The 25322-nt window shown below is 43.6% G+C and overlaps 1 protein-coding gene across 1 annotated transcript in view; it reads right to left on the minus strand.

Annotated features, from left to right (window-relative positions):
* Positions 1-1234: 1234 nt before the first annotated feature.
* The window catches only part of tspan33b (tetraspanin 33b), a 79920-nt gene continuing 55832 nt past the window's right edge, over positions 1235-25322 (minus strand). The window contains exons 5-9 of the mRNA XM_087991165.1: positions 24767-24841; positions 19775-19870; positions 9114-9242; positions 8131-8292; positions 1235-6622 (exon numbers count right to left, since the gene is read on the minus strand). Coding sequence (XP_087847291.1) covers positions 6557-6622; positions 8131-8292; positions 9114-9242; positions 19775-19870; positions 24767-24841 — 528 coding nt within the window. The 3' untranslated portion in view covers positions 1235-6556. The remainder of the gene's footprint in view (positions 6623-8130; positions 8293-9113; positions 9243-19774; positions 19871-24766; positions 24842-25322) is intronic.

Raw genomic sequence — 25322 nt, forward strand, 5'->3', positions numbered from 1 at the left:
CTGCCTGGTTGGGTGCAGCTCCAACAACACCTAAGAAGCTTGACACCATCCACGACAAAGCAGTCGCTTGATTGGCACCACATCCACAAGCATCCACTCCCTCCTCCACCGACACTCAGGAGTAACAATGCCTTTCCCGTGTGCATAAGATCAAATAACCTTATTTGTCTCAGCTGAAGTTGGGTGGGTGGTGGGGGGGGGGTGCTGCTGTAAGCTTTCTTCTGTCTTTGTTACTTCTAGATGTGACTAATGTACTAAGGCTGGTCTCCCTTCCAGAAATCATCAAGTCCCCATGTTTTAACTCAAACCAAGTCCTGCCAACCCACCACGCTCACTGACCTAGCAACACCTTGACTTTAAAACTCTCATCTTTGTTTTTGAATCTCTTCATGGTGTGACCCCTGCCTATATCTGCAACAACCCCCCGCTGCACTTCAAGATATCGGTGTCATTCTAACTTTGGTCTTCAGCTTCCCCGGATGTTAATGTGTCCATCATTGGTGGCTGCGCAGCCTGGGCCCCATGTTCTCGAATCCCCTGCAACATTCTACTTCACTTTCGTTTTCCTTGAAGTCACCCTTGAAAAGTTGCCTCTTTGAGAAAACCTTCCGCCACCTCCTAATAAATTCTTATGCAGTTATTGATGAGATTGAAAGATTCTTTTAATCAGTTAAGGGAATAAAGTATTATGGGAATAAGGCAGAAAAATGGAGATGAGAATTATCAGACCAGCCTTGACCTTATTGAATGGCAGGCCAGACTTGATGGGCGGAATGGCCTACTGCTGCTCCTATGTCTTATGGTCTTAATTGGTTTTCTAATTCTATTGGGATATTTGATTGTGTTCAAGGTGCTATAAAAGTGTGAGTTAATGTTGCAATCATTTCCTTAATCATGGATTTCATTATTTTCTTGATGATTGATGTCAGGCTAGCTGACACATTATTCCATTTTCTTTCTCTCATGTTTTTTCTCTCGCGCTCTCTCCAGAGCAGTTAATCTAGAGATTAACATTTGCCACCTTTCAGTCCATTGGGACTACTCTACGAATCTAGGGAATTTTGGGAGATGCATCAGGAAAAAGTTTTGGTTAACTATACGGCATATGATTTATCAATTAAACCAGCTAAAACCGTGGAGACCCTCATACTGTCCTGTCACCCAAACCTGGAGACACAAGTGATCAAATATTGCTGAAGGGCAAGTACAGGTGAACAAATCAACCACGAAAAATGAATAAATGTTTATTAAATAATTTGGTGAAACATTATTGCATTGTGTTTGAATATTGAATGGTTTTTAATACTTTAATACTGCGTGACATTAATAAAATATAAATAATCGTAAACAATCATTAAGAAATCCTAATGATTCCAGAACTCAAATTCATACCTTTAGTCCTTTAGGGGTCCAGTTCTGATATCAAACAAGTTCCAGGTTGTTCAGTTTTCCATCATCTAACGAATGTTTCTTACATAAAAATCTCCAGGAAATTATTGTTACAACTGGTATAGAAAACGTACTATAAATTATCTCAAAAACTGGAAAGAAAATTTTCCAGAACTCAAGAGATTTATTAAAACATAAATATTCTGGCATTTAGATGATTGAAGTTTAAGGTTATTTGAGGTGTCTGATTTGCTGTGTCTCAATATGTGACTTCTGTCAAGATGCAGTCAGTTGTTAATGCTGACCTCCTCACCTGGAACAGACCACTAGTGGATATGCTAAGCATGGGTCAGAAACCGTTCTTTAAGATGGGACTTGACCTTGAGTTCTTGAGAGAAGAGGGAGTTGCTGTACACTGGGGAGGCAGTTGGTGGGGGAGTGGATAGGCACATCACTAGAGTTGGCCTATACAATCATTGGTCCTGGTGCCCTGGAATTTGTTTAATGACCATGTATCATTAGAAAGGAACTTGCCAACTTTTATTTTCTGAAATTGAGCCATTTGACTCCCCAGAGATTAACAGTATTCTCAGTTGAAGGGGAGTGCCTGAGCGTTTTTATATGGGATATTGCCGACAGTCATGAAATTGCTATTAGAATTCCCTTTAATGTGTTGTCAATCTCAGGGCAGGTATAGAGTGAAGTCTTGTCACTGTGGATCTGATATTGTAGCTACTGTATCTAACTGCAGGAAGTTTCTTTTTCAATTCTCTATCTGAAGGCAGGTCCTGGATGTTTATTTGCCATGCTGCAGCAAAGTGTGGTGACTTTTACTATCAGTGGGTTGAGATGACAAGCCTTGAGTCTACCTCAGGCAGAATATTGGTCGAACCCCATACGGTTGGGACTGATCTGATCCAAACACTTGCCATCTAACAGGCCTTTCCCTGCAGGAAGCTACGGGGGGTTAAAATGCGACTTTGGGATCAGCACAGAACAGGTAAAAATGTATTGGACACATGTTCACACCCTACTCCACATACAGACACATGTAAAACTGCATGCAGGCACTGAGACTGGGCAGGGGAAGGCCGGTAACATGAAATATAAACAAAAAAAACACTGGAAATAATCGGCCTGAAAATGTTCCTGCTCACAGACCCTTAAACTTGGAGAAGCAGGCTTGCTGGAAAATAAGACTTGTTTCTTAAGATAGAACAGGGACCTGGGTTCAATTCCACCCTCAGGCGACTGTCTGTGTGGTGTTTGCACATTCTCCCAGTGTTTGTGTGGGTTTTGTCTGATTTTTCCTCTCACCGTCCAAAGATGTGCAGGCCAGATGGATTGGCCATGGGAAATCCAAGTTTACAGGGATTTATAGGTGGGTGGGCCTGGGTGGGATGTTCTTTGGAGGGTCAGTGTCAGCTGAATGGCCTGCTTCCACACTGTAGGGATTCTATGATTCTATTAAATGAAATTCATTTACTGGTAGCACCATTTCTTTACTAGTCTTAGTAACATCCCAATGGCGTCTGATTTAGTGTGTTTGACATGTTTTGTCCTAGGGAGACATGGTTCCTTCTTTAAATGCCAAATTTTGTCCAACTTTTCAGGGAAGTATAGAAGTATAATTAAGAGCTTGATGTGGCAGAGGCTAAAGAAAATGTGTAGCTGAAATCTGTAATTTGGAAATTGCAGAAAATGCTGGAGATTCCATGTGGTTGCTTCTGTTGAAAGGACATTCCCAAAACATTAACTTATCTTTCACTTTCAGGTGCTGATTAACCTGTGGTATTTTTTCTCCCTGGGGTTAATTAGCGACGGGTTCCCTCTTTGAATGATCTCAGAGGCTGTTAATGATTTGCCAGACACTTGCACTAAGATGCATAGACTTCACCTTCATTCCTTCAATTTGTACTGAACTAAATACAAAATTTGCATTTCTATAGCACCTTTCAGGACATCAGGATGCTGCAAAGTGTTTTACAGCCAAGGAAACGTAAGGTTGGAAGCAGGGCAGCTAACTTGAGCAAGCTCCCACAAAAAGCAATAATAATGACCACATAATCTACTTCATTAATGTTGATTGAAGGACAACTCTCCTTTCAGATAGTGCCATGGGATCTTTAAATTCACCTGAGAGGTTACATGATTTAAAGTCTTATTTAAAAACTAACTTCCTTCACAGTGCAGTATTCTCTCAGTACAGCGCTGTCTCAGGTGTGGGGTTTGAACCCCAAACCTCTGACATCAGTCTAGAACTCAACCCACTGAGCCTCAGCTGACATTAGCTGTTCTCCCTTGATCTAATATAAAACCCAGCAACCCTAAGCAAGGGGGTTTAAGGGATTACATTTTTCCTTGGTGGGCAATACTGCAATGGAAGTTGGACACTGCTCTATAGCTAAACTACCAACAGGAGTTTGCAACTTACCAATCCAGTGGTGCATAATTTTAGCTGTAAAGACTAAGTTGCTTTGGAGCAGAAAGCTTGCTACATTATTGAGACAAGGTAGTACTAAGGAGCCTATGAGTTCAGGAAAAAGGTCTGAAGACAGCCCTCAATTCAGTCCAGCTGCAGTTTGTTACAGAGCTTTGTGGGCAGTGAAGCCAGAAACATGCAGAGCCAGCAAACTGGAAACACCTCACTTCCTCTTCTGTGTGTGTATGAAATGACAACTAGACAGTCACAAAAATTCTAACACAAGAAAAGACCTAAGACCTCATGACTCATGTCATCAATACTAGAGTAAAAAGAATTGTGAGAAATAACTCTCTGCCTTGTGTTCTGAACTTTGGATCTACAAAATCTGATTTCTCTGTCTTTATATTTCTAGCCATGAGATTGTTTATTGAACCATCTGTCTTTGGCTTGTCTTATTTGTGTGTGTGTGTATGTGCGCCTGTGTCTGTGTGTGTGTGTGCGTGTCTGTGCGTATTTGTGTCTGTGTGTCTGTGTGAGTGATGTGTGTGTATTTGTGTGTGTGTATCTGTGAGTGATGTGTATGTATTTGTGTTTGTGTATTTGTGTGTCTATGTGCGTGTCTGTGGGTGTGTGTGTTGAAGTTTTTCTATAGGGCATTGTTTAAGACTCCAGTGATCTTTTTCTCTCACCACTTATTGAAGAATAACTTTGTTTATGATAAATGGAGTTATTTTCCTGTTAACAACCAAACCTGGTGTGAAACTTGAAAGGGTTCAGAAAAGGTTTACAAGGATGTTGCCAGGGCTGGAGGGTTTGAGTTATAGGGAGAGGCTGAATAGGCTAGGGCTATTTTCCATGGAGCATTGGAGGCTGAGGGGTGATCTTATAGAGGTTTACAAAATCATAAGGGGCATGGATAGGGTCTTTTCCCCAGAGTAGTGGAATTCAAAACTAGAGGCATAGGTTTAAAGTGGGAGGGGAAAGATTTAAAAGGGACCTAAGGGATACGTTTTCACTCAGAGGGTGGTGCCTGTATGGAATGAGCTGCCAAAGGAAGTGGTAGAGGCCGGTACAATTACAATATTTAAAAGGCATCTAGATGGGTATGTGAATTGGAAGGGTTTAGAGGGATATAGGCCAACTGCTGACAAATGAGACCAGATTAATTTAGGATATCTGGTGGGCATGGCTAAATGGGAGCAAAGGATCTGTTTCCGTGCTGTACAACTCTATCTGCATGACTCTACTGTGAGCAGTTCTTTACGGTAAAATAATTGTTTCATTGGAGGCAATTCAGCAGAAGTTCACTCAGATGATTCTCCAGTACAGAGGGATTGGAGAGGTTGGGATTCCACTCCTTGGAGTATAGAAGGAGAGTTGATCTCATTAAAACATATCGGATTAATAAGGGGCCTGGAAGGGTAAATACTGAGAAAACATTTCCTTTCATGGGAGAATCTAGGACCAGAGGGCATAGTCTAAGAATAAAGGGATAACAATTTAAGACAGAGACAAGGAGGAATTTCTTCTCTCGGGAGTTGAGAGTCTTTGGAACTCCTTGCCACAGAGAACTGTGTGGGCAGAATCCTTGTGCATATTTAAGGCTGATATAGACAGATTCCTGATCATTAGGGGAATCAAAAGTTAAGCGGACAAGACAGTAAAATGGATGTGAGGAATGTTGGATCAGCCTTGGTTCTATTGAATGGCATAGCAGACTTGAAGGGCCGAATGGCCTACTCCTGTTCCTATTTCTTATGGAATTACTTCTGTCCTGAATAGCAGCTAGCATGGAAATTGATCACCTTGGTGGATTATTTAAGTAGGTCCATGTTTGTGATGGTTTGTGGAACATTGGGGTTCAATTGTCAGCACATTTATCCCAGCTGAGTGGTGGAAAACATAGTCATATCAGGGTCCCATTTCTAGCTGCTCCCTAGTGACTGGTTAGTTCATTCCTTGTTAATTCCATGCCTGCAGCAAAGTGCATGTCTGTAATCATCAGGTGAAGGTGAGAAATTGGAAGTCAAGGGTCACCTCACCTGTCACACGTCACTGTGGGAGCAGAGTAAGAATCAAAGGGACTGCACTGTCAATATGTAGGAGCAGGGTAGAGGGGTGTGGGAGTGGGGTGGGCATAAGAGATAAGATGGAAGAGGAGAAACACCAGATAAAACCAGAATGGTGTGTATATTATGTACCTTCTCTTCACTGCTAAGTTGTAGGCTATTGCAATATTTTGGAGACAGCAGTTTTTACTCCATATCTTTTCAGACCAGCATTGGGTGAATTACACTGCAGAACTAGCCTGATAAATATATCAGCTGTTTAGTCATGCTTTCGTAATGTGAAATCTATGTTGGAAATTATGAAATTGTTCTCAATTTTTTTGACCTTTTGCTGACACGCTGAATCACTCAAATAGTTGCCTCAAAACCAATTGTGGAAAAGGGGATGTTGGCTGAGAACGCAGCTGACTGCAGTGCTCCCTGTGATCCTCAGTATCTGCTCCGTTCAACTCTTAGTGATGCAGGTGAAAGATGAGGAGAGAAACTGACAATGCACTATCTTGGATTCCTCCATTTCAGTTGATCAGAAATAAAAGAACAGCATTTGATGTTGTTTCTCATAACAAAAAGGTCTTGAATGTTCTTTCAGCCAGTTTGGCATCTTTGATTCTTGGCTAAGGCTCAGCAAATGACACTGCCTTTGGTTTGTTTCCCATAGACAAGGCTCCAGTCATTATATTGATTTAATCTCCTCTTTGATCTGTCCAATCAGCATTCGAGACAGCACAATCCCTCCGATCTGCAATGACAGATCAGAGAAGTACTTAATTTCCTGAAAAAAATACAATTTCAGCAACTTCACCTATTGATCCCAAGCCTGACACATGCTCATTGCTGCAACTAAGTCACCTCAATGCATTTTAAGGTTACATGTAGGTCTCCCTTGTTGTCTTTACTGAGTCGTTAAGCCTGGCCCTGCATACAGGGGAGGAGGTCCTGGGGCTTTAGGAACGTCCCCTAGAATTGGAAGGTTCTATAGATTTCCAATTTTTTTGAGATGCGTGAGTTTCCTGAGGATGTGAGGGTCTTTGGTGTGGGGTGGAGGGGGCTGGGGGTATGAGAGTTTCCTGGAGGTGTGAGAGTTTCCGGGAGATGTGAGACTTTCTGTGGGGTTCAACGTTTCCTGGATGAAAGAGGGGTCTGAGAATTCCTGAGCGATAGTTTCCTGTAAGTTCAACATGTCCTAAAAGCTGTAGGCATTTACGAGGGGTCTGGGGCTTTCTGAGGGGACCACAGGATTTCAAAGGATTTGTAGTTTCCTGGGGCTTCAGGAGGTTCGTGGAGATTGAATATTATTTGAGGATATGAACACTTGCTTAAAGCATAAGAGATTCGTGGGAATTTGATAGTTTTCTGGGATTTAATGGTTTGACAAGGAGTGCAAAGTATCCTGGTTACTCATATCCTCCTGGTGTTAGAAAGCTCACTGGGTTTGGAGGCTGGGGAATTGCCATAGTGAACATATACATATATTATATTCCATCAAGGGAGGTTCATTGGGCTGACACCTGAAAATGCCAGGACTGTGTTATGAAGAGCGATTGGTTGGAATGGACCTTCACCAGAGTTTCGAAGGATGAGAGGAAATCTGATAGAAAAGTAGAAAGTTTTAACAGACTAGATCTAGGAAGGAGTTTTCCCAGGTTGGGGAGTCTAGAACCAGGGGTCACAGTGCCAGGATATGAAGTAGACTATTTTGGACTGAAATGAGGAAAACGTTCAGCACTTCAATGGGTGGTGAGTCTCTACAATTCTCTCCCACAGTAAAGCTATGGAGGCAAAGTCACTGAATATATTTAAGGAAAAGATTGATAATTGTTTTAGATATTAAAGGCATCAAAGGGTGTGGGAAGGAAGTGGGATAGAGATAGAGAATCAGCCATGATCATATTGAAAAGCAGAGCAGGCTCAAAGAGACAAATGACCTACTCTTGCTCCTAGTTTTCTATGAGTTGTGCTGTTTCCTTCCTGCTGGTTCCAGCTGTTGTAATAACTGGTCTCTTTATGCTCTCTCCCATCATTCCTCCCCTCCTCCCCTCCCCCCCCCCCCCCCCCCCCCCCACCCCTACCAGCAGCCCAGCCTAGTCTGAACACAAATACTTCAATCAGTCTCTGAGATATTTGCTGTTTGTACCTGCACGAATCATGGCTCAAGCAGAGACGGAGAAATATAGGCACAGGCAGCTGGATACATACAGATACATGCACCTATATATGAATGGTCCTATCCATACTAAGAGTGCCTACCTGTGGCAGTGCCAGCCCAAGCACAATGCCTCCCACCAGCAGCAGATGACTCTCTATCCAGATCGCTGCCTTGTCAGCACAGCCCACCGGGTGCAGGAATTTAGAGGCTTCCAGTTGGTTTAGCGATTGTTTCCCAAAACCGCACATTGTATTGATCACTGACTGAAGGCAAAGGGAGATGATGAGGAACAAATAAAGTAGGTGGTAGTCATTTGCACAGTGGCGTGCCTTAGGGACCCCAGCCAGAGAATGAGGGTAAGAGGGCAGATTTCCCAGCAGGCATTGCTAACCTCAGGTACACTTGAACAGGTTAATGTCTATAAGACTGGAGCTGACATTGGAAAAATGCCATTCTCATGCATGTAGTATTTCAATCCACTGGTCACTTTGGATTTACAAAGTCAGAATCATCAAAACTGCAGAAATAAACTTTTATCCAATTCAAGCACCTAACATCTAAATCAAGTCCAGTGTAAAAGCAAAACATGTTCCTTTGGCACAGTGGTAGTGTCCCACTTGCTCCAGAGAGTGTGTCATAACAATTATGATGTTTTGATTAAAAATATACAAAAGCAAAACTGTGATTGCTGGCAAGCTGAAACAGAAAAAGCCACAAGCAATTAGTGGGTCACACAATATCTGTGGACAGCAACAGAGTTAACATTTCAGTCTAAGACCTATCAACAGAATAATTCTTTCAACTTGTGCCTAGATAATAACGGAGGCAAAATAGGGCAGTCAGCCTCAAGAATCCAACCCCAGGAACACCCAGTACCTGGAAGATGGGTTTAAAACTTTTTTTTTCACAAAAACACTGCATATTTTCTTTACTTCTTCATTTTTCTGCCTTTATATTTTGTGTTTTGTTTACTTTTCTGTGTTTTAAGATGGCGCCAGACAGTGATGACACCATTTTCACTGTATTTTGTAACAATATACACATGACAATAAATAAAGCAAATCCAATATTTCGAATGGCTTACCTCACCAGGTATCAGTGTACAGCAGGAGTAAGGCACACCACAGCGTTCGGGGCTGGGATTGGTCGGGGTACAGTTGAAATACATGTTCTTTGACCAATCTTTGTAGCTGTTCCAACCACAGCATTGAAACTGCAAGAAGGTAAAGGAAGAAAGATTTTACAGGGTGTCCATTATACTAAGATCATTATTAACACTATTTTAATAAACGTTTCTTTGTGAATATATTATAAATATGTATCTATATTAAACAGACATTGTAGAATCTGCAAGTTAAAAGCATTATAACATACAGGATTCTGGGTAATCCAAGATGGAGGACAGGAAAAATTTCTGGCTGCAACAGCTGCTTCTTTTTTTTGAGGTATTTTAGGTGCTGGAGGTGATTTCCTCGAATTCCAGGAGCAGCAATTATTGTTTTATATGCTGTTGCATTGTTTTGGAACTTTGGAAAAAAAAAGTCAAAACAACAGCAGTTTTAAAAGGGAGAAGAACAGACAAAGGAGGTCATTGCAGGAGAGAGAGAGAGAGAGAGAGAGAGAGAACATGCACATGCACATGCACAGCTACTGCCTTTACTGTCTGAATTCATGTGTCGCTGGACATCGGAGTGTATCTGGGAAAATTAACAAACAGTGAAATTCACAACTAATCTTGGAGGAACTGTTGGGCGAAGTTCACAGCACAGAATCAGATAAGTTAATCATTGTTTTAAATGTGGCCTACAGAGAATCTGCAGTAGTGAGTAGAGTGGTTTCTTACTTGATTATATGTTTTTGGAGATATGTCTCTTGATTAAACTTAAAATATAAGCCATAACTAGTCATTTAACCTGGGGCAATGTTTGTAGAGGAATAAGATGGTGTTATTGTCTGGGTCTGTAGATTGTGATGGAACAAAAATGGCCTTTATATAGAGTGATTTGTAGTGCGAGCAGCAGCGGAGGTAGGACGAACACGGAAGACTGCAGATAAGGTAAGGCAGTTTTTATTAAAATTACTTACCGGTAGCGGGCAGCGGTGCTTTTCTCTTTCACAGAAGGAGAGGGAGCAGTGGAGGAAGTGATGGGGACCAGAGGGGTAGCCGGGAAGGTAAGCAGTGAGTATAAATACTCACCCTTCGACGCCAACGGCCATTTTAAGTGCGAGCAGCAGCTGGAAAGGAGCAGGAGCAGTGGAGGAAGTGACGTGGACCGGAGGGGCAGCCGGGAAGGAAAGCAGTGACCATATATATCAGCAAGGCGGCAAACCCGAGACTCTACTACTGTAGTGTCTCCCAACCGCCCTCCTCCTCTAACCTAGTTAATAAGTAGGAAGAGCGGGAGCGACGACCAGGGGACTGCCGGTAATATATCTGGGCAGTGGCTGAACCCGAGACACTACACGTGTTGTGTCTCCCACCACCCCCCCGAACCAAAAATAGGACCCTGGTTTGTTAAGGTAAGAATTTTCTATTTTTTTTATCGGTGAATGGTTAAAAATTGACTTTTTATGGTTTATCTATTAATTGGTTTTTAGAAAAAGACTATAGCAGAGAGGTATCAGAAAGTATTTTAACTCAAACCTATACAAAGTAATAAAGTAATTAACTAAGCAGAGATGGCTGGGCAGGTGATGTGCTGTAGCTGTATGATGTGGGAGCTGACTGATCCCATTGTGAATGGCAGTGACCACATCTGCAGCAAGTGTTGGTTGCTGGAAGAACTCCCTCTCAGAGTTGATGATCTGGAATCTGAGCTTCAAACACTGCGGCACATCCGGGAGGGGGAGAGTTACCTGGACGCTTTGTTTCAGGAGGCAGTGACACCTGGGAGATTAAGTAATTCACATTCATTTAGTGATCAGGGACATCAGAGTGTGACTGTAATTGAGGCTGGCAGGGGGAACTTGAGTTCAGGAGTGCAGGAGCATCAGCCCTTGACCTTGTCCAACAGGTATGAGATTCTTGCTCCCTATACGGATGAGGAAAAGGGCTCTGGACAGGATGAGCCAGCTGACCACAGCACCATGGTGCAGAAGGCCATTCAAGAGGGGAGAGCAAAAAGACAAGTAGTTGTTATAGGGGATTCTATAATTAGAGGGACAGATAGTATCTTATGCAAGCCGGATCGGGAGTCTCGCATGGTGTATTGCCTACCCGGTGCCAGGGTTCGGGACATCTCTGACCGGCTTGAAAGGATATTGGAGTGGGAGGTGGAGGATCCAGTTGTTGTGGTCCACGTTGGTACTAACAACATAGGCAAAGCTAGGGTGGAGGACCTGTTTGGGGAATATCAAGCACTAGGAAGGAAATTGAAGTACAGGTCCTCAAGGGTCATAATCTCCGGACTACTGCCTGAGCCACGTGCCAATTGGCATAGGGATAAGAAAATTAGGGAAGTAAATACGTGGCTAAGGGATTGGTGTGGAAAGAGGGATTCCATTTCATGGGGCATTGGCGTCAGCTTTGGACCCGGGGGGATCTGTGCCGTTGGGACGGTCTCCACCTGAACCGATCAGGTACCAATGTTCTAGCGAAGAGGATAAATAGGGTGGTCAGTAGGACTTTAAACTTCTGAGTTGGGAGGAAGGGAAAGTGAAAGCGACAGGGAGTATGGAGTTAAATGGAAAGATAAGCAGGAGGATAGCATGTATGCAGGTGGATTTAACTTTGAGGCAGATTAGGAATGCAACAAAAAGGAAGGATAACTTAGGAAATCTTATGACTTCCAATATCTCTAATGACAAGAATGTTAGCATTAAGGCACTTTATCTGAATGCTCGTCGCATTCATAACAAAGTAGATGAACTAACGGCACAGATCATCGTGAATGATTATGATGTGGTAGGCATCACAGAGACATGGTTGCAGGGGGTTCAGGACTGGCAGTTAAACCTCCAAGGATTTACAACTTATCGAAAAGACAGGGAGGTGGGCAGAGGGGGCGGGGTGGCCTTGTTAGTTAAGAACAAAATTAAATCTATGGCACTGAATGTCATAGGGTCGGATAATGTGAGTCTGTGTTGGTGGAATTGAGGAACCACAAAGGCAAAAAAACCATAATGGGAGTTATGTACAGACCTCCTAACAGTGGTCAGGACCTGGGGCGCAACATGTACCGGGAAATAGAAAAGGCATGTCAGAAAGGCAAGGTCACGGTGATCATGGGGGACTTCAATATGCAGGTGGACTGGGTAAATAATGTTGCCAGTGGATCCAAAGAAAGGGAATTCTTGGAATGCTTACAGGATAGCTTTTTGGAATAGCTTGTCATGGAGCCCACAAGGGAGCAGGCTATTTTGGATCTAGTGCTATGTAATGAACCAGACTTTATAAAAGATCTTAAAGTAAGGGAACACTTAGGAAGCAGCGATCATAATATAGTAGAGTTCAGTCTGCAGTTTGAAGGAGAGAAGGCAAAATCGGATGTAATGGTGTTACGGTTAAACAAAGGTAATTACGAGGGCATGAGAGGGGAACTGACGAAAATAGACTGGAAGCAGAGCCTAGCAGGGAAGACAGTAGAGCAAAAATGGCAAGGGTTTGTGGGTATAATTGAGGACACAGTATAGAGGTTCATCCCCAAGAAAAGAAAGATTATCTGGGGAGGGATTAGACAGCCATGGCTGACAAAGGAAGTCAGGAAATGTATCAAAGAAAAAGAGAGATCCTATAAAGTGGCCAAGAGCACTGGGAAATCAGAAGATTGGGAAGGCTACAAAAACAAACAGAGAATAACAAAGAGAGAAATAAGGAAGGAGAGGATCAAATATGAAGGTAGGCTAGCCAGTAATATTAGAAATGATAGTAAAAGTTTCTTTCAATACATAAGAAACAAACAACAGGCAAAAGTAGACATTGGGCCACTTCAAACTGATGCTGGAAGCCCAGTGATGGGAGATAAGGAAATAGCTGGAGAACTTAATAAGTACTTTGCGTCAGTCTTCACAGTGGAAGACATGAGTAATATCCCAACAATTAAAGGGAGTCAGGGGGCTGAGTTGAGTATGGTTGCCATTACAAAAGAGATAGTGCTAGAAAAGCTAAAAGGTCTTAAAATTGACAAATCTCCTGGCCCCGATGGGCTACATCCTAGAGTTCTGAGGGAGGTGGCTGAGGAAATAGCGGAGGCATTGGTTGAGATCTTTCAAAAGTCACTGGAGTCAGGGAAAGTCCCGGATGATTGGAAGACTGCTGTTGTAACCCCCTTGTTCAAGAAAGGATCAAGACAAAACATGGAAAATTATAGGCCAATTAGCCTAATCTCGGTTGTTGGTAAAATTCTAGAATCCATCGTTAAGGCTGAGGTTTCTAAATTCTTGGAAGAGCAGGGTCGGATTAGAACAAGTCAACATGGATTTAGTAAGGGGAGGTCGTGCCTGACAAACCTGTTAGAATTCTTTGAAGAGGTGACAAGTAGGTTAGACCAGGGAGACCCAGTGGATGTGGTCTATCTAGACTTCCAAAAGGCCTTTGATAAGGTGCCACACGGGAGGCTGCTGAGTAAGGTGAGGGCCCATGGTGTTCAAGGTGAGCTACTGGCATGGATTGAGGATTGGCTGTCTGACAGAAGGCAGAGAGTTGGGATAAGAGGTTATTTTTCGGAATGGCAGCCGGTGACAAGCAGTGTCCCACAGGGTTCAGTGTTGGGGCCGCAGCTGTTCACGTTATATATTAATGATCTGGATGAAGGGACTGGGGGCATTCTAGCGAAGTTTGCCGATGATACGAAGATAGGTGGACAGGCTGGTAGTACTGAGGAAGTGGGGAGGCTGCAGAAGGATCTAGACAGTTTGGGAGAGTGGTCCAGGAAATGGCTGATGGAGTTCAATGTGAGCAAATGCGAGGTCTTGCACTTTGGAAAAAAGAATAGAAGCATGGACTACTTTCTAAATGGTGAGAAAATTCATAAAGCCAAAGTACAAAGGGATCTGGGAGTGCTAGTCGAGGATTCTCTAAAGGTAAACATGCAGGTTGAATCCGTGATTAAGAAAGCAAATGCAATGTTGTCAATTATCTCAAGAGGGTTGGAATATAAAAGCAGCGAAGTGCTACTGAGACTTTATAAAGCTCTGGTTAGGCCCCATTTGGAGTACTGTGTCCAGTTTTGGTCCCCACACCTTTGGAGGGACATACTGGCACTGGAGCGTGTCCAGCGGAGATTCACACGGATGATCCCTGGAATGGTAGGTCTAGCATACGAGGAACGGCTGAGGATCCTGGGATTGTACTCATTGGAGTTCAGAAGGTTAAGGGGAGATCTAATAGAAACTTACAAGATAATACATGGCTTGGAAAGGGTGGATGCTAAGAAATTGTTTCCGTTAGGTGGGGAGACTAGGACCCGTGGGCACAGCCTTAGAATTAGAGGGGGTCAATTCAGAACAGAAATGCGGAGACATTTCTTCAACCAGAGAGTGGTGGGCCTGTGGAATTCATTGCCGCAGAGTGCAGTGGAGGCCGGGACGCTAAATGTCTTCAAGGCAGAGATTGATAAATTCTTGATGTCACAAGGAATTAAGGGCTACGGGGAGAATGCGGGTATGTGGAGTTGAAATGCCCATCAGCCATGATTAAATGGCGGAGAGGACTCGATGGGCCGAATGGCCTTACTTCCACTCCTATGTCTTATGGTCTTATAGTCTTATGTACTTCTTGTCAGATGTGGGAGTTTAAAGAGAGTTTAAGGGTTATTGCAGATTATATCTGCTATAAATGCTGTTGGCTGCAAATCTTATCAGATTGAATGCAAGGGTTGGATAGACAGTTAGAAGCAATGAGGAATTTGCAACAGCAACAGTATGTGATGGATGGCAGTTATAGGAAGGGGGAAAGTCTTAGATACAGTCACATAGATGGGTTAACTCCAGGAAAGGTATGCGAGGTAGGCACCTAGGGCAGGAGTCTTTTCTGGATATACTCATTTCAAACAGGTATGCTGTTGTGGAAAATGTAGGGGGTGATGGATTCTCAGGGGAACATAGCACGAACAGCCAAGTATCTGGTATTGAGACTGGCTCTAATCCAACGAGGGGTATGTCGGCTTCCAAGAGATCAATTGTGTTAGGGGGTTCTCTAGTCCGAGGTACAGACAGATGTTTCTGTGGCCAGCAGTAAAAAAGCAGAATGGTGTGTTGCTTCCCTGGTGCCTAGATCAAGGATGTCTCAGAGAGGGTGTAGAATGTTCTCACGTGGGAGAGGGGCCAGCAAGAGGTCATTGTCCACATTGTAACCAACGACATGGGAAGGGAAAAGGTTGAGATTTTGAAGGGAGATGACAGAGAGTTAGGCGGAAATTTAAAAAGGAGGTCCTCAAGAGTAATATCGGGATTACTCCCAGTGCTACGAGCTAGTGAGGGCAGGAATAGGAGGATAGAGCAGGTGAATGCATGGCTGAGGAGTTGGTGTATGGGGGAAGGATTCACATTTTTGGATCATTGGAATCTCTTTTGGGGTAGAAGTGACCTGTACAAGAAGGACAGATTGCACTTAAATTGGAAGGGGACTAATATACTGGCAGGGAGATTTGCTGGAGCTGCTCGGGAGGATTTAAACTAGTAAGGTGGGGGGGGGGGGTTGGACCCAGGAAGATAGTGAGGAAAGAGATCAATCTGAGACTGGTACAGTTGAGAACAGAAGAGAGTCAAACAGTCAGGGACAAGGTAGGATTAATAAATTAAACTGCATTTATTTCAATGCAAGGGGCCTAACAGGGAAAGCAGATGAACTCAGGTTAGAAACATGGGACTGGGATATCATAGCAATTACAGAAACATGGCTCAGGGATGGGCTGGACTAGCAGCTTAATGTTCCAGGATACAAATGCTACAGGAAGGATAGAATGGGAGGTAAGAGAGGAGGGGGGAGTGGCATTTTTGATAAGAGATAGCATTACAGCTATGCTGAGGGAGGATATTCCCGGAAATACATCCAGGGGAAGTTATTTGAGAAATAAGAAAGGGATGATCACCTTATTGGGATTGTATTATAGACCCCCCAATAGTCAGAGGGAAATTGAGAAACAAATTTGTAAGGAGATCTCAGCTATCTGTAAGAATAATAGAGTGGTTATGGTAGGGGACTTTTAACTTTCCAAACATAGACTGGGACTGCCATAGTGTTAAGGGTTTAGATGGACAGGAATTTAAGTGTGTACAAGACCATTTTCTGATTCACCATGTGGATGTACCTTGGGAAATAAGGCAAGGCAGGTGACTAAGGTGTCAGTGGGGGAGCACTTTGGGGCCAGCGACCATAATTCTATTAGATTTAAAATAATGATGGAAAAGGATAGACCAGATCTAAAAGTTGAAGTTCTAAATTGGAGAAAGATCAATTTTGACGGTATTAGGCAAGAACTTTTGAAAGCTGATTAGAGACAGATGTTCGCAGGTAAAGGGACTGCTGGAAAATGGGAAGCCTTCAGAAATGAGATAACAAGAATCCAGAGAAAGTATATTCCTGACAGGGTGAAAGGGAAGGCTGGTAGGTATAGGAAATGCTGGATGACTAAAGAAATTGAGGGTTTGGTTAAGAAAAAGAAGGAAGCATATGTAAGGATAGATCGAGTGAATTCTTAGAAGAGTATAAAGGAAGTAGGAGTATACTTAAGAGGGAAATCAGGAGGGCAAAAAGGGGACATGAGATAGCTTTGGCAAATAGAATTAAGGAAAGTCCAAAGGGTTTTTACAAATACATTAAGGACAAAAGGGTAGCTAGGGAGAGAATAGGGCCCTTCAAAGATCAGGATATTGTGTGGAGCTGCAGAAAATGGGGGAGATACTAAATGAGTATTTTGCATCAGTATTCACTGTGGAAAAGGATATGGAAGACATAGACTGTAGGAAAATAGATGGTGACATCTTGCAAAATGTCCATATTACAGAGGAGGAACTGCTGGATGTATTGAAACAGGTAAAGGTGGATAAATCCCCAGGACCTGATCAGGTGTACCCTAGAACTCTGTGGGAAGCTAGAGAAGTGATTGCTGGGCCTCTTGCTGAGATATTTGTATCATCGATAGTCACAGGTGCCGGAAGACTGGAGGTTGGCTAACATGGTGCCACTGTTTAAGAAGGCGGTAAAGACAAACCAGGGAACTATAGACCAGCGAGCCTGACGTCGGTGGTGGGCAAGCTGTTGGAGGGAGTCCTAAGGGACAGGATGTGCATGTACTTGGAAAGGCAAGGACTGATTAGGGATGGTCAACATGGCTTTGTCATAGAAATGTACAGCATGGAAACAGACCCTTTGGTCCAACCTGTCCATGCCGACCAGATATCCCAACCCAATCTAGTCCCACCTGCCAGCACCCATATCCCTTCAAACCCTTCCTATTCATATACCCATCCAAATGCCTCTTAAATGTTGCAATTGTACCAGCCTCCACCACATCCTCTGGCAGCTCATTCCATACACGTGTGTGGGAAGTCATGTCTCACAAACTTGATTATGTTATTTTGAGGAAGTAACAAAGAGGATTGATGAGGACAGAGCAGTAGATGTGATCTATATGGACTTCAGTAAGGTGTTCGTCAAGGTTCCCCATGGGAGACTGATTAGCAAGGTTAGATCTCACGGAATACAGGGAGAACTAGCCATTTGGATACAGAACTGGCTCAAAGGTAGAAGACAGAGGGTGGTGGTGGAGGTTTGTTTTTCAGACTGGAAGCCTGTGACCAGTGGAGTGCCACAAGGATTGGTGATAGGCCCTCTACTTTTTGTCATTTACATAAATGATTTGGATGCGAGCATGAGAGGTTCAGTTAGTAAGTTTGCAGATGACACTAAATTTGGAGGTGTAGTGGACAGCGAAGAGGGTTACCTCATATTACAACGGGATCTTGACCAGATGGGCCAATGGGCTGAGAAGTGGCAGATGGAGTTTAATTCAGATAAATGTGAGGTGCTGCATTTTGGGAAAGCAAATCTTAGCAGGACTTTATACACTTAATGGTAAGGTCCTAGAGAGTATTGCTGAACAGAGAGACCTTTGAGTGCAGGTTCATAGCTCCTGAAATTGGAGTCGCAGGTAGATAGGATAGTGAAGAAGGCGTTTGGTATGCTTTCATTTGTTGGTCAGAGTATTGAGTACAGGAGTTGGGAGGTCATGTTGCGGCTGTACAGGACATTGGTTAGGCCACTGTTAGAATATCGCGTGCAATTCTGGTCTCCTTCCTATTGGAAAAGTGTTCTGAAACTTGAAAAGGTTGTTTTCCCTGGAGTGTCAGAGGTTGAGGGATGACTTTATAGAGGTTTACAAAATTATGAGGGGCATAGATAGGATAAATAAACAAAGTCTTTTCTCTGGGGTTGGAGAGTCCAGAACTAGACAGCATAAGTTTAGGGTGAGAGGGGAAAGATATAAAAGAGACCTACGGGGCAACTTTTTCACACAGCGGGTGGTATGTGCATGGAATGAGCTGCCAGAGGAAGTGGTAGAGGCTGGTACAATTGCAACATTTAAGAGGCATTTGGATGGGTATACGAATAGGAAGGGTTTGGAGGGATATGGGCCAGGTGCTGGCAGGTGGGACTAGATTGGGTTGGGATAGCTGGTTGGCATGGATGGGTTGGACCAAAGGGTCTGTTTCCATGCTGTACATCTCTATGACTCTATGACATGCACAATGGAATGCACATGACAGAGTCACTATTTCCAACTAGGATTGAGGTGATTAGGACATATTTCTATTCTTTCATGGGTTGAGGTCTTTCTGACATTTGTTGCCCATCCCTACTTCACTTTGAACTGAGTGGCCTGTTGAGCCATTTGAGAGGGTAGATTCAAGTCACAAACATTACTATGAAGCTAGAGTCACATGCAGGCCATGTCAGGTAAGGTGACTGTGGAAGGAGGGATGGAGATGGGGCAAAGGAAATTTGAAGATAACAAGAAAGATGGCCAAAGATGAGGAGAAGGAAGGTCAGAGACAGGGAGGTGGGGGGTCAGAGACGGGGAGGTGGAGGGTCAGAGACGGGAAGGGAGAGGGTCAGAGACGGGGAGGGGGAGGGTCAGAGACGGGGAGGGGGAGGGTCAGAGACGGGGAGGGGGAGGGTCAGAGTCGGGGAGGGGGAGGGTCAGAGACGGAGAGGGGGAGGGTCAGAGACGGGGAGGGGGAGGGTCAGAGATAGTGAAACTAGATTCAAAGATGCTACAGCCACTGTAACCTGCTCAAGAGCTAGACAGGAGCCAGTCACTCAAAGATACTCCTGGTGGCCGACACAGAGAAACTGTGAAAATGGGGTAAAAACCACCTTACTGGGGAAATCAATATCATTTTGGAGAAGAAAGACAGCTTATTGAGGTTGTGCCATCATATGGGTTGGTTGTGAAGTTATGATGGGTTCTATAGTGCTCACATTGTAAATCACAAGGGAGAACAAAACCAAGCACAGAAGAATGACTGGATCAGCAAAGCCAGAGATAGGAACCATTCAAGTTTTAAGGGTAGATCCTTTTGTTCCTTGTTTCTAAATATTCATACAGCCTGGCATTGTTTGAAGTTTACAATCTATGACTGTGACGTAGGCTGTTTTCAACCGCTTTTCATGTGAGAAACAGGGAAGCAGCAAGTAGAAATCACTCCCAGTGAATCAATTAAGGTCGAAATAAGACACCACACAAACAGAAATGTATAGAAGATCAATACTGTTATCTCAGTGAGTGTAGTTGGAGCTATTACCTCTCTCTGGATGTAGTCTATCAGATTCTGCAGGTCAATGTCATCCCTGTAATGGACAATGGCTTTCTTGATAAATTTACTCACTGTGTCTTCAGCCTACAAGGAGGGTACAAGGTCAAGATCAGATTGATGAAAGAAAGTACAATGAAACAGTGCATTCAAAGTTGGTGCAGGTTTATGTCGATGTGCCTTTGATTCTAAAAAGCAGCAATTCCAATTATTTCTGCTGTGATGAGGATGAGCACCTTGCCAAGACCTTACCCATGCCGCCACTTCTGGCCTTTAAACAACCGCCAAACCTCAAACAAATCATTGTTCATAGCAAACTGCCCAGCTTTCAGGACAACACCGCACAACCCTGTCATGGCAATCACGGCAAGACGTGTTAGAGTGTCGACATGGATACCACCATTACACATGGGGATGCCTCCCACCATTTATATGGCAGGTACTCATGTGACTTGGCCAACGTTGTCTATCTCATATGCTGGAGGCAAGGATGCCCTGAGGCATGGTACATTGGCAAGACCGAGCAGAGACTACAGCAATGAAAGAATGGACACCACACAACAATCATCAGGCAGGAGTATTCCCTCCCAGTCAGAGAACACTTCAGAGGTCTGGGACATTTGGCCTTGGACCTTCAGGTGGCCATCCTCCAAGGCAGACTTCGGGACAGGCAACAATGCAAAGTGGCCGAGCAGAGGCTGATAGCCAAGTTCAGTACCCGTGGGGGATGGCCTCAATTGGGACTTTGGGTCCATGACACACTACAGTTGACCCCACTGCACTACACACTCCTTCTCTCTCTCTCTTACACAAACACACGCACATACACACACACATTCACACACACTCACATCACACCCTCCCCACACACGCTCACATGCACACACGCACACACACACACACACATAAGTGAATGAAGTTTGTGGAGTGAATTTGTACTTGCAGAATTACATTTTATGTTGCTCAAAAACTGCATGAATCCATGTAAGATTCTGAAAATTTCTTTTTTAGAAATAGAATCAGTCTGATCATTGGGGCACAGACAGACAGACTTTAACCTCACACTTTCAATGCATTATCTGAGCTGACATGGCTGTGATTGTTAAATTTCACTTGAGAATGCAACTTTTAAAAAAAAGTTCTGGGGTTTACACGCGAAAGAACTCAAAGCAACATGGTCATTCTAAAAGATGACAGATTAACAAACATTCCAAGTATTTTTCAATATATTATTTCAGTTGCATCACACTGCAAACGTTTGCTATAAATTCTGTGTGTTATGATTTTATAGTCCACAACCAAGTGAAGGAGCAGCCCTCCGAAAGCTAGTGCTTCCAAGTAAATCTGTTGGACTATAACCTGGTGTTGTGTGATTTTTAACTAAGGGCGGCATGATGGCTGACAGCACCAGGGTCCCAGATTTGATTCCAACCTCAGGCAACTGGCTGTGTGGAGTTTGCACATTCTGCCCGTGTCTGCGTGGGTTTCCTCCCACAGTCCAAAGATGTGCGGGTCAGGTGAATTGGCCGTGCTAAATTACCTATACTGTTAGGTGCATTAGTCAGAGGGAAATGGGTCTGGATGGGTTACTCTTCAGAGGGTTGGTGTGGACTTGTTGGGCCGAAGGGCCTGTTTCCACATTGTAGGGAATCTAATCTAATTTTATTTCTGCTGCAGCTTCTTCAGCTGCTCCAGCTGACTGGGACTTCTGCAGCTTCAACTCAGTGCACAACATCAGCTGATTCAACAGAGGGGGCGGGGGGGATTCTCAGCTCTGAGACAGAATGTCATGGATTCAAGGCCCGTACCAGAAACTAAACCACATAACTTACCTGACATTGTCAGTGTAATGCTCTTGAGAATACTACACTGTCAGAAGTGTCAGTGGTCAGTTTAGCTCAGATGGGTGGATGGTTGATATGCAATGCAAGTCACTCCAACAGCACAGGTTCAATTCCTGCACCATAGAGATGTACAGCACAGAAACAGACCCTTCGGCCCAACTTGTCCATGCTGACCAGATATCCCAACCCAATCAAGTCCCACCTGCCAGCACGTGGCCCAAATCCTTCCTATTCATATACCCATCCAAATGCCTTTTAAATATTGCAATTTTACTAGGCTCCACCACATCCTCTGGAAACTCATTCCATGCACGGATCACCCTCTGTGTGGAAAAAGTTGCCCATTAGGTCTCTTTTATATATTTCCCCTCTCACCCTAAACCTATTCCCCCCAGTTCTGGACTCCCACCCCTGGGAGAAGACTTTGTCTATTTATCCTATCCATGCCTCTCGTGATTTTATAAATCTCTATAAGGTCATCCCTCAGCCTTCGATGCTCCAGGGAAAACAGCCCCAACCTATTCAACCTCTCCCTATAGCTCAAATCCTCCAACCAAAGGTCAATAAGAAGGACTCTCCTTCTCAACCTTTCCCATCACCTGAGGCATGGTGACCACCCTTCATCTCTTGGCACAACATCGTGGGCTGAAGGGCCTGTGCTGTGCTGTACTTTTCTATGTTCTAAGTGTCATCTTTTAGTTGAGACTAAATTGCTTGCAACGTTTAATACATTTATCGGTGTAATCTGTGACACCAAGGCATACAAGGTTTTGGCCAAGTGCTGGAAAATAGTATTAGAATAGTTAGGTTTTTGTTTTTGCCTGGCACGGACTCTATGGGCTGAAGGACCTTTTCCTGTGCTGTAAGCCACTATTACTACTGCAGTGATTGTAACAAGGGCAGCCAGGTGGACCCCAAAGAATATGAGTTCCTTGATTGGGGCTGTTAATCTGGTCCAATCAGGAAGCCCTGGCTGACAGATATAAACAGGAGTGTCAGAGTTCTGTTCACTCTGAGGAAGCTGGACCAGTGTCAAGTCCTGTGCTTGTGTAAATAAAGGGTGACTTGCTGAGATACCAGCCTCTGTGGAGTTATTTCAACTATGACTATGAGTTTTTGCCTATCGCCCTCAGCAACGTTCTCCAAGCTGCTTGGCTCTGCCTATACAGAGGCCCTCTGATATTCCATGTACGGTGAACGCACATTGACACCCCAATTGAGCATAGAATTCCAGATCCCAAAACCACTGCTGTGCACAGGCCTTGGAAACCTCTGTGGCCAGTAAGAAAATTAAAGAGAAAGTTACGCCATGATTCTGTTTTGAAGAGCAGGAGAGTTACAAGGGAAGACCAATACATCAGATGTAATCTTCCTCCTCCCTTCCCTCCAGCCATTAAATTAGTTTGTATCATTATATTCCTCCTGAGGGATGTCAGGAGACTCCTCTTGTTCTTTGAATTAAGTTTTTGGATCTCAATGTATGGTTTAATGTCTCATCCAAAACATGGCATATCCAGCAATGTAGCACTGCCTCAGTGCTGCGTAGATGTGTCATCTTAGAATAAGTGCTCAAGTCCAGAAATGTATTTTGGTTCCTCCAACTCTGAGGTTTGTTTGCAATGTGCTGAGTTAGAGAAAAAAATAAAATATTTCCAAATCAGGTTTACCAGACTAATTCCTGGGCTGGCATGACGAAGGATGAAGAGAGACCAGATTGATTAGGTTCACTGAAGGTTAGAAGAATGAATGGGGGATTCTCATAGAAATCTGTAAAAATGCATCCGGACTAGGCAGGGTAAATGCAGGAAATATGTTCCTGATGACCAGAGAGCCCAGAACCAGGGGTTACAGTTTAGGGATACAGGGTTGGTCATTTAGGACTGGGATGAGGAGAAATTTCTTCACCCAGAGAATGGGGAGCCAGTGGAATTTGCTACCACAGAATGCAGTTGATGTCAAAACATTGAATGTTTTCAAGAAGGAGTTGATATAGTTCTTAGGGCTAAAGGGATCAAACGATATGGGGAGAAAGTGGGAACAGGGGACTGAACTGAATGATCGGCCATGATTATATTGAATGGGTACAGTAGGCTTGAAGGGCCGAATGGCTTCCCGGCCCTCCTATTTTCTAAGTTTCTTTGCTAGGTCCAAGCAGCTGTTTCAGGTGGTTGAGGCTGCCATACCTCAGTACTTCACTGAATTGCCATCCTAGAGTGCGTAGATAAAGCCCAGAATAGGACTGAACCTTCAACTCACTGGCTTACACGTGAGAGCATGCAGTGAACTGGTACCAGCTGATACCTGGTATAAAACACCAAGGTTAGCAGCTTTCACCGTGCACCCATCCAGGGATTCCTGCTGAAAGTATATTTATGTGCCGAGGACTGACTTCTGCTGTGATAGCCCCACATGCAGCACTGCATCAGTACTCATTCTATATAAGATCAATGTTTTCCTTAGTTGTTGTTTGGTCTGATCACAAGATGACTCATCATATAGAACTGAAATACTTAGAACTTGCAAAACAGGAACGGGTCGATTCCACAAGAGATCTATACTGGTGCTTATGCTCCTCTTTATGCTTTCAATCACTATTTCATCTAACATTATCTTCTTCTCGCTTCTTCAGTTTCCCAGTAAATGCATCTATATTATTCTCTCTAGCCACTCACTGTGGTAATGGGTCCACATTCTAACCACTTTCTGGGCAAAGACATTTCTCCAGAATTTGCCATCTCACTTATCAATGACCACCCCTAGTTGTGGACTCACCCTCAAGTGGAAACATCGTCTGCACATTTACCCTTGATAAAATTTTAAAACCCACCTCAGCCTTCTCTTTTCTAAAGAATGCCTGACTTTTCAATCTTCTGTCAATTATAGATTGTAAAAGAATCAGGAAAGACACAATTTTGGTCAAAAGCTTAGTATGATGAAACAAAACTATAAGACCTCTTTATCAGATGAGAGCTGAGGCAGAATAAAGATTGAGCATGAGATTTTACACAGAGAACGTGAGGCATGGAATACAGTGCTATGGAACTCAAAGGCACTCAGAAAACCTTTGACTGCCCATATAAGTCAGTCCACCCCTGGATTTGGGATGGACACACTATTTTCTTGTACCCTCTGGATGTACCTTGTCTGAGTAGACAAATCCCAGGACTCCAACCGCCAACTGTACCAAGAATAGGATGGTCAAGCTCACCGAAAACTGTGAAGAAAATAAGCCAAAACAAAGCCATGTTTGTAATAGAACAACGAGAGCAGCATTGACTATTGTTAAGGCAGGTGACTTATTAATCTCTTAGGTGTCCTCATACACCCGCAGTTTAACAGCTATTGAGAGGCCTTGTGGAGAATTATAGAGCTGGCTTTGAAAGTTATGTTATCTGCAATGAATTAGACAACTGCGGGATTTTAAATTGTCACTCATTATGGGGCACATGTTAGTGTTATTCAGAAAAAAAAATCCTCTATCGTGTATTGAAACATTGATCTTGAAATCTTCCCTTTCTGCTGGGTGGGGGATAATGGAAGGTAGGCTTTTAATTTCAAAGGGTATGGGGAATAAAAACAGGAAGTTTTGCTAAAACAATGCAAGGCATTAGTCAGACCACAAGTCAAACACCATGCACAGTTTTGGTCCCCTTATCTAAGGAAAGATATACTGGTATTGGAAACATTCCAGACAA

The sequence above is a fragment of the Chiloscyllium plagiosum genome, unplaced genomic scaffold (assembly GCF_037043375.1).
Source record: "Chiloscyllium plagiosum isolate Xiang-an unplaced genomic scaffold, Cpla_swu_hap1 HiC_scaffold_10, whole genome shotgun sequence".
NCBI classification, from domain to species: domain Eukaryota; kingdom Metazoa; phylum Chordata; class Chondrichthyes; order Orectolobiformes; family Hemiscylliidae; genus Chiloscyllium; species Chiloscyllium plagiosum.